The sequence below is a fragment of the Rhopilema esculentum genome, chromosome 18 (genome assembly GCF_057945365.1).
Source record: "Rhopilema esculentum isolate cy_ngs chromosome 18, ASM5794536v1, whole genome shotgun sequence".
Classification (NCBI taxonomy): domain Eukaryota; kingdom Metazoa; phylum Cnidaria; class Scyphozoa; order Rhizostomeae; family Rhizostomatidae; genus Rhopilema; species Rhopilema esculentum.
In genome coordinates this window covers 411,875-426,970 of record NC_142832.1, presented here as the reverse complement: position 1 = coordinate 426,970, position 15,096 = coordinate 411,875, and the positions used below count along the sequence as shown (strand labels likewise).

The following is a 15,096-nucleotide window of genomic DNA, read 5'->3' as shown; positions in this document are numbered from 1 at the left end:
AAACGGCATCATTCTTTGGTCTTCTTTCCCCTGTAAACAAACTGGTTGTTCCTTTGTCGCCAGTTTTTGTATATATCTTTGGAGCCTCTTTAGAAAAATTAACAATTCTAGTAGAGACACAGCGGTGTCGCTCAAAAGAAAAGTTTAAAGCATTTTCAACATATCTCACCTGGTTCATCAATGCTCTTGGTCTTCTCATAACCAAAATGGATTTTCTTAAAGCTAACGCCATTTTGATTTTCGTGGAATGTCCCACCTCGTTCGCATGTTACGTCTCTCCCCTTCAGGGTTAGAAAAGAAAGCAAAGATTAATAATTTGTTGTGCTCAAAAAACTGTTTTGATTTAAATGTGTTAATACGAATATTAATCCTCTATTCTTGTTTTTCATTTTGCAATGAACTGAATTTTGCCAATTTACATGAGAAAATTCCAGACCTTCATTACATCTAACCAATAATCAACCTCATTTTGGTTGCAACCGTTTCGCGCCAAATCCTAGATATCGAATTCTACAAATTGCATAACCAGCTGCATATTGGAAGTTAAGACTAATATACTGCATTTACAGCTTAGATAGCATTATATTAATTAGAAATCAAGATGTTAGTACAAAGAAAAAGTACAAGACTTTCTGGGAAAAGGAAATTGGAAGGCGCAGATTCCTCGGTCGTAAACAAATCGCCTAAAAAGTCGAGGAAAGTTGAAATTTCAGGCGATAGACCACATTCAGAGGTGGGCTCCTTTCCTTTCATTAAAATTTGTTTCGATAGCACTCTTTACATTCTTCTCCTCCCCCATTATGCAATTTTTGGAAGTTTTTCTGTCGAACCCGTTCAGTATTTGTTGTATAAAGACCCTCTAATTGTAGCATCAATTTCAGAGTGAAGTTGAGCTGTGATCGATAGTTTGCTTTTTCAGGTTAAAAGGCTTGCTGTACAATTAACAAAAATAGAAAGTAAAAACGAACCAAATGGTGTGAATGAAGACAGTGATGAAGAACTGGCATCAGTTAATGGTGATGACGAACAGCAATTGACTTCATATGAATTAGAAAGACTTCTAAATATTCAGAAGAACGAGAGCTTTTTTAAGCAGCTGAATTTTCACGAGGTACTAGACATCATAATCCTTTTAGTCACTTTCAGTTCATCTACTGCAAATTCCCCTAAAACATTAAGATAACATTATATATGCTGGAGAGTTACTTTGAGTTTGTTTTTTGATTTTACCTTCAACCAGGTAACATAGAAAACATGTCAAATTTCTACTGATTGAGGAAAGGTGTCTGAATTTCTGTGCCCTTTTATCTAAAAGAGGGTAGTTCTCTATCAATTTTTTCAGGCAAAATCTTCTTTCAATGAATCTATTGGCAAACCTCCAAGTGTAAAAAGGACAGAGAAATATGGCTTGAAAAGGTTTGTGACAATTATGTGGAACTTCTAAGGTTAAACATTTTTTGATGCATCTTATTTTCAATTGGAATATCATGAACAAAGTATGTTGAAATTACTGTAGTATTTATTTGAGATGGCAGTTGAGATTAATATCAAAGTAAACAATGATAATAATGAATAAAAGATTGTTAAACATTTAATTATTCTAAAAACAAACTTTTGTGCTTTCATATTTCTGTGCCAAACATACTTATCAATTTCTTGCACAGGGAAAAGAAAGAGAAAATTCAGGAGCCAGTGGTTAGAAGGGTCTCCATGAGAATCAGAAGAATGGACCCAACAGGTCTTCCACTTCCAGAATTGCCGGATTCAAAGGGGGCATTCCAGGTTTGAAAATATATGTTTGCAAATAGTTTTAATTAAGGCACATTCCTTGTTAGCTTCTTCAAGCTACCTTTTTTAGGTTTCATCTTTAAAGAAAAAAAAGAAACATAGATCTTGATCCCCATTTTTGTGGATTTTTTCCTTGATTTTTCTTTGTTAATCTTTTTTAATCTTGTTCAGTCTCCCCAGATTCGTTATTACCCAAGGATTTTAAACAGAATAGGTCTGCACAGTATTGACATTGGAAATGCTGAAAGAAGGGTGCTATGCTTTGCAATATCTTAACAAATATTTTCTTCATATTTAAGAATGTTGAGTTTTTATGCCAGTGGTGTTGATTTGGCCAACATCCGTATTGAGTAGGGAACCCCCAAAAGTCATCAAATTTTTAAAAGACACCTCCATTTGTCTGGGATTTTGTTATGTGATAGAAAAAAATTATTTATAATATACTGTGAAACATTAATATTCATGTGTTGATCCTTTTTTGGGGTGGCATTCTTCTCTCTTTAAATATAAGTATTTTTGTCCTCAAAAATCCCAATAAACCATATCAGATGTTAAAATTTTGGTGTGCCATGCATTTTTAGGTTCGAAAAAGTAGTGAAGCTTTAAAGATGGAATCATACAACAACATTGAAAATGATATTTGCAAGAATGTGATCCAAGAGTGGTGCAACCACTGCAACCAGGTTCCTTGATTTTCCATTTATTACAATACGGTTTGTTTTCAAAATCAGGCAAAATTTAGTTTATTGACCAAAACAATACAGTACAATGCACTATGCATTAAGGTATAATACACAATGTAGGATAACACAATATAATGGAATAAAACAGAACACGTCTTACTTCTATTTTACATTTTACTTAATTTTGCCTCTAGCAGTCAAGGACGCTGCTACAGATACATGTGATGAGTTCAACCTACATTTAGGCTATTTCCTGTCCTAATTGAATGACAACCAGATGGGAAATATTATCACAATTCATGTACTTTGTAAGGTTTTCTAAGTCTCTCATTCAACTGGGAAGTATTCACCATCATTAGTCAATGGAGTTGTCATTTTTGCATATTTAAATGTCTCTTTTCTTCTTTGTTTTCATCTTTGCCACACAAATGCATGACTGGAGAGACACCTTTGTATCAACTGTTAAGCTGCCCTTAAAGTTGTTTGGTTGTCTCTATAACCCAGGGAAAAGTGCCTGATATTTTTAAATCTTCTTATAGAAAACAACACATACCAAATCTGGAGAAGAATTTGATTTTGAAAGGTCAGTTGATGGTTGTTATAAATCAACTTAGCAATAACATGATTGAGATAATGCCAGTCCTTTCTGCCATTCACCTTCACAAGTTTTTTTATTTGCACATGAGACATTTTGACAATTTTCTGATGTTTCTTGCTCTAAAGATTGCCAGAAGTAAAAGTTATTTTAGTGTTTTGTTTTGGGGTAATGATTAAGTTTTGAGGCATGGGGGGGGGGGGAAGATTCAACTTTTTTTCAACCTCAAATTATTAATTTTGAAAACTTTTTGTTGAATTGCAATCTCTGCAGTTAGCCTACCTTTGATGGTGCAGCTAGGCAATTTTTTATTAATTCCGTTGTCTTATCTTGCTGTAACATTTTCTGTCTGTAAAGCTACTCTGTAGATACATCTTCCTTGCCTTGTTTGCAGGTACAAAAAAGGAATCCAAAATTTGAGCATTGCTGACAACCATGCAGCCAAGGTTGTACCAGAAAGAATATTTGCTCTAACTGTTCATCCGATGGAAACCAAACTTCTGGTATTTGCAGGGGACAAATGGGGAAAAGTTGGCATCTGGGACGTGGTTGGTATAGATTCTCTTATGATTTTTATACATGTATAAAAATGTATCTGTTGTTTGTTTTTGCATATCAGAAAACAAAATACTTTTGTGAATGTTGAATACATATAAGTTGCTATCATTAGGCAAACAATGATTAATTAAACGTATTGTTCTATTGTGATCTGTCTATTTTGTTACATTAGGATTCTAAAGAGGGCCATGATGGTGTATTTCTGTTTGAGCCGCACACAAGACCTATCAATGTAATCAGCCTTGATCCCTGTGATGATGCAAAAGTATTTACCTGCTCATATGATGGTACAATCCGTTGCGGTGATTTGCACAATCAGCAATTTCTGCAGGTAGGCTGTTTTTAATTTTTTTAATGAAACAAAACAACATGCCCTATGACTTAAAAGTTTCAGTTTTCTGAATGACATTGGATTTCTAAGGCCAAAAGATGTATAGTAAAGAAAATGCAAACCCTTGAACACATCTACTTTATTGCCTTGTTAATAGTATGTTACCCATTTTTTGAAAGATTCCTGAACCCAAATTTATAATGCATATTGTAAGAACAAACTTAAATGAAAATGCTAGAAATGTCTGTTGATTTAGCATTGAATTTGTAGCTTTTGATGAAAGCAAGCTCAAGATAACTCACTTTCAATGTGCCAACTATTTTTTATTTTATTTCAGGTTTATGAAACACCAGAGGAAGATGACATCTTGATTAATGCATTTTGCTGGGTGGCAAAATCAAAAGGATCAATAATGGTTGCAAAAAATGATTATACTGTTGGACTCGTGGATGTGAGATCTGGGTAGGATGAGTTGATTATAACATAATTATCGAGAAGAGCAACAAAAACAATAATATTATGCAGTTATCTTAAGGGGCTAGTGCGTTTGTTTCATGAAGAAAATAATGGCTTGATGATGTGGTTACCACAAACCGTTATATTTTCTTTCTTTGAACTTGAGGGAACCTTTAGATAAAAAGATATTTATTTTGTCTTAGTGTAAATAGTTTCAATCTATGTCAAAATTCAAATTCATTGTAAAAAACTGAATCATAATATGTGATAGATGATTAAAGAATTTAATTTGTGATTACCCTTTAGGAACACAAGATTAATTGTGAGTCAATTGTTTTTACATTTACGTTTTTCAGAAAGGAAGAGAACAATTTTGTAGCTCATGCAAAATCAGTAAGATGGGTGGACTGCCATCCAGTCAATGAACATTATGTTGTTACATCATGTCAAGATGGGTATGAGGTTTTTGGAAAATCTTACAGCAATTTTGCAACTTTATTTCCAGTTTATGTCAAACTGAATCCCTGCTACATCAATTTCTTTAAGCTTCAATTGCTCTGCATATCCAAAATCAGGAAGCTCTCTGTCATTTTCAAATGTGCTTTCAGAATCCTATACAAACTTGTCAAGTTTAAACCTTTTGTCTATGATTCCAAAGATACAGACGAGAGCAAACTTCTCTCAAACCTCTCTCTATGAAACGTTTGTTTGCTGTTTATTGTCCTAATCTACATAGCTTCTATTGTGACTGAATATTGCTGCAGTTTATAAGCTGTTGCTTATCTTAACATGAACATTTATAATTTCAATAATTCTTTTTGACACTTAGTCCCTTCGTCTACAGTTTGAATTTTGCATTGTCAAAATCCAAATTCTAGAATTTCAAAAGCTTATGCTACTTCTGTAATAACTTCAAATTCTTGAGGCCTTAATATAGCCTTGTTTTAGGTCTGTGGCAACCTGGGATCTCCGGAAAACAAAAAACATAAAATCAAAACTGAGTGAAGTTTGGGGAAGTCGTGTTGCATCTTCAGCTTACTTTTCACCTCAAACTGGAAACCAAGTTCTGGTGACTTCGCTTGATGATACAATTAGGTAGAAGATCATTGTGACTTTTAAATTTGTTATCGCCTTAATTTTATATCTTTATTTGAAGTCTATGATCTGTATCAAAAAATTATCTTGCTTAACTAATCCTTCATACTTTTAGGGTTTATGATGTCAACATCAACGGAACACTAAATAACCAACCAAGGTGTAATATAAGGTGAAGTATCATGAAACGGTCATGTCAAATGGTGATGTAACAATTGTCTGATATTCCTCTCTTGTTTTTACATGTCATGGTTTTTACTACCTTTGTTAAGATATATTTTGACACCAACTCATGCTAAACGAAAAAATCAATGCAATTATATATATATATCTTTGATTGATATTTCTAAGTAGATTTATTATTATCATTTTTACAGGCATAATAACCAAACTGGGAGGTGGTTGACAAAATTCAGAGCTACATGGGACCCAAAAACTGATAATTGTTTTGTTGTTGGCAGCATGAACAGACCAAGAGCAGTAAGTTTGCGATTGTATGTCAATATTTCTAAAAAATTACTGAGGCTACCAAAGGCTTTATTAATTTTTAAAAGTTTATTGAGGCTTCCAAAGGCTTTATGAGGCCTTAGGAAAATTAGCATAGAAAGGAAAAACCACTAACTTATAGCAAATCTACTAAGGAAGCACACACTTAGGAAGTGCATGAAGGGTTAGAAAATATTTTTCAATCTTAGACTCTAGTTCACCTAGACCTCTATTGTCCTATGACTAGTGTCCAACAGGGTATCTATCGTTGGAATCTTATTTTTTATTGATAAAGGGGGGGGGGTTTGGGGGTTTAACATATCTCAGTTTAGCCATAGAGCTTGTTAAAATGGGGGGACTAATTCCCAAATCTTCAATTTGGTGGTCCCTTGTCTATATATATTCTCTCTGTAAACAATCACCTGGGCGTTCACCTCTGGGTCACACAGTGTAAACAGGTAGATTATTTTTCTTCTGTCCAGTTTCTAATTTTGTATGTTCTGACATTTTATGGTCAACCAATAGGAATGATTAATTATTTTAATAATTCAATAATTTTTATCATTGATTATGGCGGTCTTCTCAATGCTGCAGCTACAGGGCAAATTGCCCTTCCCTTTGTTCCCATTTCATAACACAACTGGGTGTCAAAAAAGATAACCTCGATCAACAGGTTATATTGCTATAGTTGAACAGCAAATACATATTTATTATTGCTTGAGAATAAATCAAAATATTCTTGCCATTGAAATGTGACTGATTTGAATTATAGGTAGACTTCTACAACACTGATGGAAAAGGGACTTTAATTACACAAATGTGGCATGAAAACTTCACATCAATAACATCACTGAACACTTTCCACCCAACATTGAATCTGGTGGCTGGGGGAAATTCAAGTGGCAAGGTTTTCATTTGGAAATGAGAAGAACAGGATTGAAATTGCTTTTGATTTGCTAAATTTACAAAATATTTGCTGAATATGTATTATATTATTAACAAGAAAAGGCTGTTTTGTAAACCATCTTTTTATGGCAAATAATGTATTCAGTAACAACATGGACATTGAATTGTACTTTTACATTTTATAATTTCATTGTAAAAATATATATTTGTTACCATGTATAATATGATCTTTAACTAAAAGGTTGTTTCATTATCAAGAACATTCTATGTTTTTAGGCTAACAAACAAAAAAAAGATTCCCGAAAAATGTTGAAAAATCCCTACTACTTGCTAACAGATTTATGTTTATTGTCAGTAGACAATTTCAAGATTAAATTTTCTGCCTGGATTTGCATTGTATAAAACTATTAATTAATCAGTGCTCATGATGTTAATCACATACAAACATACTTTTTTCTATGATTCCTAGATCTACCAAAAACATGTCTTAATGCTGCTAGGAAGAAATAACTTTTTTAATGTCTACCTCAGTGAGATTGTCTTTCACATACTTTTGTACATAACTACAGGTTGGCTTCACCTTCAAGTCCTTTTCAAATGCAAAATCAAACCCAGCCTGAAAATAAAAAAATATCAGTATGAGATTGATGACAAAATGTTTCTATTATTTTCAAATGCCTGCAACAATTCCATTAAGAGATTTTCCCATTCAAATGCTGTACATAGAAAAAGGAAGGATATTTCATTCTCTATGTCTGAAATATTTCTGGATTTTTAAAGTAAAATTTTGTCCAACTAAATCAAGCAACTCTGTGGGGGTTTCCAAAAACGTGATTTTTCATGTCATCGCCCCAGCCATCACAGTTGTTCTGTTTATCTACCCTGTTGCAAGGTTAGCTTTTCATGTGAGCAGTTGTACATAACAAGAATACTGAACAATTGCAAGACTTTATTTTAATGTTACTTGATAAGTTCGGTATACAAAGCTCTTCTGTATGGACACATTACCTTTAGGTTTGTTGCTTCAAGTAGATGTGCTTCTTATTTTTCCTAACTGTCTACAGCTTCTTTCTAATGGCAAGTTTCTTATAAAAAATGGAGCGTATTATCTATTGTCATGATTGTTTACAAAATGATGCTTGAGGAATCTCACATGTTATTGTCTAGTCAGAGAGACTGTTTTACAGAAAGCTCAAAGTCAAGGTGAACATTTGGTAGACAAATCAAATGATGACTCAGAAAGCAAAATGTGCTTAACAAACAAAGAGTGTTTGTCGCAAAACGTTACTGTCTTTATAGAGTGAACAAAGAAGAGATTATATGCCAATTCCAAAGATACACATATGCCCCTATATAAACATAATTTGTCTTGAAGCTTCTGTGAACAGTAGCTTCTAACCTTTACAAGATGCTTTGCTATTCCTTGACCTCTGTGAGTTACAGGAACACCAGTATGGTAAAAATCCAATATATGTGGGCTAGTTTTTTCATACTCCAAAACTGCCCGTCCTGAAATGAAACCAAGATTTAGATAAGTGGTATGGCCTCACAGAGTATTAACATATAGTAGCGAATGAAAGTACATTATCATAATACCTGTAACATTGATTGCTATTTTAGTTTTTCCATTTTTTAAAGATGCACTACTATTATACCAATCTGTTTTAATTATACAGTGTTATCCAAGCTAAATAATCATTTTACAAACATACACATGCTTAAACCATTGATCTCTAAAAAGACTCTTTTAAAAAGAACTTTTAAACTAACGAGAAGAGAAACCCCCTGCTATATTTCGATACTGGATCTTTCCACCAAAGTATTCACAATTTTTAGTTCAAATTCAAATTAAGACAGGTTGTTAGATAACTTTGTTGTGCTGAGGTAACACTTTATGTGGGCCTACCTCCATCGTTGTTCAGTTCTACAAAAAATAGCTGGTTATTCTCATCATGCATAATGCTTCCGTTCATCACTGTACACAGCTTTCGAACAGCAATTGCACAGACCCTTTTTGGAACAATCTCTCGGCAAATGCTCAGCATTCCTTTTAAGAAATTTGTTGCAAATATGATTTGTGCGAAATTGTCGAGAACGAATGTAATTCTAGAGTTGAAGCCTCGTTCGCGTTCGGTTTTAACAACTTGAAAAAGAGACCAGCAATAACGAAATTAAGAAAAAACAAAAACAAATAAATTTGATAAAGAGAAAAAAACATGTAATAGACATCAGAGATTTTGAATTAAAAAAGTTTAGTTTTCATGAAGGCATTTTTGCAGTGGAAGATAGATTCTGGAAGATCCCAAGGAACATCTAAACAACAGGCTTGTACAATTGATCGGTTAATTTTTTGTTGATTTTATGGCGTCGTCCCCTTCTTCTGCTTAAAAACAAGGAACCTATTCCAAGAATTTTACTGGTTATGGATCGAAGGGAGAGGGCTTGATATTTTCAGTCACGGTAGGACTTTCTAAATTGGAACTCAGAAGGAATTTTAAAGGGATTACAAATCCTGAAGTTCACAAATCCAAAAGCTGATGGCCCCAGGTCTATAAAAATTCTCTCTGTGACCGCGGAGCATATTACAGATTGAGGGGAATAAACGTTTTGAGGGGCTAAAAAACATGCTAAAAATCAAGAGCAGCGCATTTTTGTATGGTTTTCAGTACATTCCGGAAACTATTGGGGGGCTAAAGCCCTCCTTAGACCCCCACTTTTGCGGTCCCTACTCTGTGCCCAACACAATAACCATCAAACTGTCAAATGATTAGCGTGGGCTAGTATTGTTTCTTTACAACGTTTTATTTACAGCGTAATTACGAAGATTGTAAGCCTTTACGGAACAAAAACATGTTTGGCCATACTCCACAGATCATCGAAATTTGGCAGGTCCCGTTGCGTCATTCAGACATTACTTGAATAGCTTTATTGAAATTGCAGCCCTGATAAATGCCTCGTCATGCTTAGATGTGAGATCAACTTAGGTTTACAACGGAGGAGCATGACATTGGATCACACTGTAGAATGCAAAGTATTGGCGGAAGATGCGACTTTCTGATGGTGTAACATTATTAAATTTCCATTGGAAAAGAAATATTGGAGAGAAGACAGAAAAGAAGGCATCTCAAACCAGCTGAAAAGAACTCGCGTAGATTCTTATCCGTAGAGAATTATTAAAAGAAAGTCGAGTTAAGCATTTCAAATTTCTAACTGCAACAGAAGTTGCAAAATTTACTAAAAAAGGAAAAAGCATAAACATCTACGAAGAAGGGAAAGCGAAGTTGCAAATCAGTTATGGTTAAACTGAGAATGGACACAACACGAGCTTTCAGGATATTGGTACTTCTCTGTGAATGCTTGTTCCATTTTGTTACTTGTGAAAATAAACTGCGTTGGGAAAAGTTATCTTTAAATGGAACTGGACTTGAACCTAATGCTCGAAAAGATGCTGCTCTGGCCTTCGATCCGAAACGAAGTACTGTTGTGTTATTTGGAGGAAGATCTAAAAGCGAGGTGTACTCTGATACTTGGCTTTTTGATTTAAAACAGAAACGCTGGAAATGGGTAAACGACACAGTTATCGACCTCGAGATAATACCTGGACCAAGATTTGGAACAGTTCATGGAACAGATGGTGATAGATTCATAATAGCTTTTGGTAGCAGAGATTTTTCTAACTCTTTGTCGAATGAGGTATTCCAGTATGACTTCAACTCGTCCAAATGGAGTCGTGTCTGGGTGAAAACAGGTGATCCCGATAGTCGGTTTTTGGCGAATGGTGGGGTTTTCAATGGCAGTCTATTTGTCAGTCATGGTTACGGAACGTCAGGCATATTGTCGGATGTTGAAAAGCTTGATTTCAGGAGACAAACTTGGGAAACTTTGCATGAATGCGTTAACCAGTACAACCCTGTTTTGCCTCATGCAAGATACGCCCAAAGCAGTGTGTTGCTTCCTGACAGAAAGATTCTAATGTTTGGAGGTTGTCTCAGGTAAGCTAGCATCATATCACTGAAGATTTGTCCTTGTTACCTATTTTGTATTCTCTTAAAGATCTAACACATAATTTTTCTATTGATTGTACACTAAATAACTAAATTGAGAGTCGATTTTGCAAATTCATTATTTTGCTTTCTCTGCTCCCTCTGTTTTGCATTTCGTTACCTTCCACTTTTCTCACTACTTTAAAACGTCTTGAACACGCTGTTCAATTGTAAGCAAAGGTTCTCGAGATACTGAAGCTTTATACTTACAGATACAAACTTTTCGATGCTTTCCAGCATTTCCAAATAAACCAGGCCTATTTTGAGCTCATACTCTGAGCAGCAGCAGTTCAAGCTTCAAAGAGATTTAGGCTCTTCTCTGAATGAATTATGTTTGAAACTCGTGCAAATTTCTTTACTTGCTTGTACAAAAATTTATTCACTTCCCCCAATAGTAAAATTCTGCTGCTAATCCAAATAGTTTTGTACACGTTTCGTTTGCATTCTCAGTCTGTTGGTATATCATTCTATATCTCTCTTCTTCAGCATCACAGCAACATACAAATTAATAAGCCAATATGATATAATAACAAAAGATACGATAACACTAAAAACTTACCACGTGTTTTTCAGTGAAAAGAACTCGGCTGGCCCTTGTCCTTCCAGTGATTCATGGCTATTTGACATTGATTCCAAAAAGTGGAGTCAGTTGCAAAGATGTCCAGCTGCGAGAAGGTCGTCAAGTTTAGCGTTGTTACCAAACAGCACGAGGACATCAGCAGCCGCCATTTTGTTTGGAGGAGACAGCACCAGTAACCAGATCATCAAAGTATCATTCTAAAATTTTAAGAATATCATTTTAAGCTTCAGTTTCATTTATTTCAAATCCACACAAAAATTTCACATGCGATATTAGACACGATATTTTGTCAAAGAAAATTTTTAATTTGGTGACGTAAAAAGTACATTGAAACAGATAAGTTGATAAAACATTGAATTGAAATTACTGATAGAAGTAATAATTTTAACAGCATCCAAGCAACTTGCTTAAAAGACTTCATAAACATAAAGTCAGTTTTTAAAATAAAGCAAATTTTAGGTTGTTAAAATGTTCTGTTTCCGACAGGTAAAGGGAATGGAGACATCAAGAGAATTGGTGATATTTGACAATACCGAGAAAGAATGGGGGTACAGGACAGTTTTAGAGGTTTGTTCATATTTAATTATTGTAGAATACATTTCAAAACTTGGTTTTTATCATCTTTATTGTTGTTATGCAAGATTTTGCTTCCCCTGAAATGAGTTCTTTCCAAGCTCAGTTTATGCAACACTTAAGTCGAAAGAAATTCTGAAGCTGACCACTGTTGTTTGGAGAAGCATAAACTTGTTAAGAAGCATAAACGGAAGCTATTTTTTAACCAAAACAATATCAAAATCAATGTCAGTCGCTCTAATTATGCTTAGAACAAAGCCTTGACATTAAACATTAGAAAAATGTGTCTATTTGTTTCAGGATCCTCGATTTGGACTACCAAAGCCTCGCCATGGTCATTCAATGGTGACAACTAAAGATGGCATTTTTGTTTATGGGGGAGCATCGTCGAGGTATGAAACTGTTTTGGCAAGTTAACTTGAAACCAGTGAACGGCCTTTGTAAACTTATTTTCAAGTAGGCCTAGATCTCCTTTTTTGCAACACATTGTCAATATTTATTATCATTTTTTATAATTCTTTTTATAATTTTTATAATTTATAATCTTTAACACATATGGAAGGCTTTGTGGGACCCTTGGGAAATACTCTCTCACACGATACTATAGCTGATAATTATGATTTTACCATGAAGTTTTGCAGTCTCTGTTAGATTCTTTAATACATCATTGGTAGGAGTTTATAAATTCGTTAAAGCAAAGAACCAATTAAACGTGCTGTTTTTCCTCTAGCATTACTTTTGCTTCTCACCTTAATATGAATTTCTAACGTCTAGTACTCCAACGAGGAGCGAGCGAAAAGTGGACTAAAGTGGCATGCGTTATGTATACGCTTTCCAACAATTTGAAGAACGTTAAATTGTATTATATTCTTAAATATTGTTAATGGTGTGCATCTAAAAGAGTAGTTGACAGCTATGGAAAAGTTTATAGAGATGATATCCTATCTGTACAGAGATGGTAAGATACTTGGAGATGTCTGGTTGCTGAAAGGTGACATCAATTCAGCGAAAATGTCTCCAATTCCAAGAAAAGACGGCAGAAGCAGCATCACTTTGATCACGCTTCATGGAATCTTTATGTTTGTATCTTGGGGAATTTTGCTTCAGTTGGGTGCTTTTGTGGCTCGTTACATGAGGCATAAGGAGGGAATATGGCTCATGTTGCACAAAGGATTGAATGTAAGTCTGTGTTCTCATCACAAAGTTTCAAAATCTCTTCTTCAAACGAGCGACAGCTTGCTTTTCAGAAATTTCCTTGGTGCTCAGCGAGGAATTTTGATGATATTCTAACAAAAATTTAAACTGTCAGAAAAAATGAATTTCTTATCCAAAAAACATAAAACCCTAGTTTATCTAAGTCATTCATCACCTTTTGACTTCCATGCTACTGATATGCTGTTGTATGCATATATTTATATGTATACATGTTTATACATATCAAATGCAAAGATTCGGGGTAACATGCTTTATCCTTAATTTCCTTTGAAGCATTTTCCTAGCGAAACACCTCTACCCGAAGTAAAGACAATTCACATAAGAAAATTTCGCTTGATAAATATTAGGCTAATGGAAGCTTAAAAGTACACACGAAAGTAAGAATAATTATGACCGATCAGCACCTATTGTTTTAAATGGTTTCTAGGTTTGAAAAGCAAAGCAATGATGAAATAATTATTTTGCACATTTTAGGTAACTGGTCTTTTGGTCGCCATAGCTGGTTTCGGGTTAGGGGTTGCATCTTTTAGAGGAAGCCATTTTTCTTTTGCACATGGAGCGATCGGGCTAGATATCATGCTGGCTGGCCTTTATCAGCCGCTCAATGCTGCTTTGTGAGTAAATAAGACTTTTTCTTTGTTTCTTTTTGGGTATAGCAAATGTTTGGTCACGGGGAAATGTTCGGGCTAAGTATATTTTCTACCCGGCAGAAATAAACAAAACAAACCTGACAAAGAATTGAAAAATAACATCAATTTTTTGTGTTATGTAGCCAGGGGTGCAACTTTGAAGGAGGAAGCTGGAAAAGTAAGAAAACTGCAGCTTCCCAGAGGGTTTTTAAAACTGTTTCGACATGGAGGTATATCATTTGTAGGGTTCTTTCTTGTTTACCATATCAAAGATAGTAGGGCCTTCCTTTGTAGGCTCCCCTTCCTTTTCGTAGGTTACGCTACATTAAATCTAATCTAAAAAATGCTGACACAAAAGTTTTAGATAGACTTTTCTGAAAACTGAAATGTCATTCTTATGTTTTAGCCGTCCTGCCCAGCCCAAGGATGGTGAAAAACCAAAATTATGGAGACGCATTTGGGAGATTTCACACAGATTCACTGGCAGAATTGCTTTGCTTCTGGCTATTGCAAACATATCACTTGGCCTATTCTTGAGTCTTGCTCCTAAATCTGTCTGGATTACCTGGTTTGCATACATTGGCGTTATTATGCTAATTTATGTGTGCGCAGAGGTACGCTCAAAAATGAAAATGAAGACAATGTTAGTTGCTGAAGTAGGCCATGAAAATATTGCAATGTAGACATCTGAGGGCAAAAAGCTCGGAGATATCTCCCCGTGAAAGAAATTTTTTAATCTTTACATATTTGTGTTGAAAGATACTGTAAAGTTTTGAATTTACTATTTATCCATATTTTGAGTAAATTTCAAGAAATTTTCTTTGTGTTTTAAAATTAGTCAGACATACAGACAATGTACAGAGTTAAACAAAATCAAAATACATAAGATCAACCAGGTGCTTTTGTTTTTAATAGTGCCTTAAAACTGTTTAATACAAAGAGAAACATTTCAAAGTGTCAGCATACATATAACATTTCACAAGTTTAGAGGCTATTTACGTTACAAAATCGTAATTACGAAAACGAAAATGGTATAGGCATAGTTTCATTTTATGGTTTAACTATTTTATATATCATAGGTGACTTTCTGAAGTGTTGTTACGCATTTTTGATATCCTAGTAAGAAGGTCTGGCAAGGGACTTTTGTTGTAAATTAAG

The 15,096-nt window shown here is 34.5% G+C and overlaps 3 protein-coding genes across 4 annotated transcripts; 2 read left to right on the top strand and 1 right to left on the bottom strand.

Annotated features, from left to right (window-relative positions):
• Nucleotides 1-22: 22 nt before the first annotated feature.
• LOC135681069 (protein NATD1) lies at nucleotides 23-9,223 on the bottom strand. Its single transcript, XM_065195355.2, has 4 exons — nucleotides 8,805-9,223; nucleotides 8,298-8,407; nucleotides 7,425-7,514; nucleotides 23-281 (listed from the first exon to the last, which is right to left on the bottom strand). Exons 1-4 carry the CDS (start codon nucleotides 8,941-8,943, stop codon nucleotides 156-158), a joined length of 465 nt encoding a protein of 154 aa, XP_065051427.2. The 5' UTR covers nucleotides 8,944-9,223; the 3' UTR covers nucleotides 23-155.
• LOC135681051 (WD repeat-containing protein 76) lies at nucleotides 519-7,429 on the top strand. 2 transcript variants are annotated; one of them, XM_065195329.2, is made up of 15 exons: nucleotides 519-733; nucleotides 920-1,111; nucleotides 1,343-1,416; nucleotides 1,665-1,782; nucleotides 1,960-2,040; nucleotides 2,370-2,471; nucleotides 3,011-3,054; nucleotides 3,461-3,614; nucleotides 3,797-3,955; nucleotides 4,293-4,417; nucleotides 4,768-4,866; nucleotides 5,360-5,506; nucleotides 5,622-5,678; nucleotides 5,884-5,986; nucleotides 6,765-7,429. In XM_065195329.2, the coding sequence occupies exons 1-15, from the start codon at nucleotides 602-604 to the stop codon at nucleotides 6,915-6,917; spliced, it is 1,740 nt and encodes a 579-aa protein (XP_065051401.2). In that variant the 5' UTR covers nucleotides 519-601; the 3' UTR covers nucleotides 6,918-7,429. The 2 variants fall into 2 exon arrangements, with proteins under 2 accessions (XP_065051401.2, XP_065051402.2); XM_065195330.2 differs by lacking the exon at nucleotides 1,960-2,040.
• A 566-nt stretch (nucleotides 9,224-9,789) lies between the features above and the next one.
• LOC135680994 (uncharacterized) lies at nucleotides 9,790-14,621 on the top strand. The gene is made up of 7 exons (XM_065195246.2): nucleotides 9,790-10,890; nucleotides 11,515-11,710; nucleotides 12,008-12,088; nucleotides 12,395-12,486; nucleotides 13,048-13,273; nucleotides 13,784-13,923; nucleotides 14,345-14,621. The coding sequence occupies exons 1-7, from the start codon at nucleotides 10,193-10,195 to the stop codon at nucleotides 14,619-14,621; spliced, it is 1,710 nt and encodes a 569-aa protein (XP_065051318.2). The 5' UTR covers nucleotides 9,790-10,192.
• The last annotated feature ends 475 nt before the right edge of the window (nucleotides 14,622-15,096 follow it).

What these genes read in the sequence shown, in the direction of transcription:
- LOC135681069 (XM_065195355.2), bottom strand. Translation starts at nt 8,943, where the DNA reads ATGCTGAGCATTTGCCGAGAGATTGTTCCAAAAAGGGTCTGTGCAATT. An exon ending in AGAACTGAACAACGATGGAG is followed by an intron (nt 8,408 to 8,804) that starts GTAGGCCCACAT and finishes GTTTCATTTCAG; the next exon opens with GACGGGCAGTTTTGGAGTAT. An exon ending in TAGCAAAGCATCTTGTAAAG is followed by an intron (nt 7,515 to 8,297) that starts GTTAGAAGCTAC and finishes TTTTATTTTCAG; the next exon opens with GCTGGGTTTGATTTTGCATT.
- LOC135681051 (XM_065195329.2), top strand. Translation starts at nt 602, where the DNA reads ATGTTAGTACAAAGAAAAAGTACAAGACTTTCTGGGAAAAGGAAATTG. An exon ending in GAGAAATATGGCTTGAAAAG is followed by an intron (nt 1,417 to 1,664) that starts GTTTGTGACAAT and finishes TTTCTTGCACAG; the next exon opens with GGAAAAGAAAGAGAAAATTC. An exon ending in CTCGTGGATGTGAGATCTGG is followed by an intron (nt 4,418 to 4,767) that starts GTAGGATGAGTT and finishes TACGTTTTTCAG; the next exon opens with AAAGGAAGAGAACAATTTTG.
- LOC135680994 (XM_065195246.2), top strand. Translation starts at nt 10,193, where the DNA reads ATGGTTAAACTGAGAATGGACACAACACGAGCTTTCAGGATATTGGTA. An exon ending in CCAGTAACCAGATCATCAAA is followed by an intron (nt 11,711 to 12,007) that starts GTATCATTCTAA and finishes TGTTTCCGACAG; the next exon opens with GTAAAGGGAATGGAGACATC. An exon ending in CAGCCGCTCAATGCTGCTTT is followed by an intron (nt 13,924 to 14,344) that starts GTGAGTAAATAA and finishes CTTATGTTTTAG; the next exon opens with CCGTCCTGCCCAGCCCAAGG.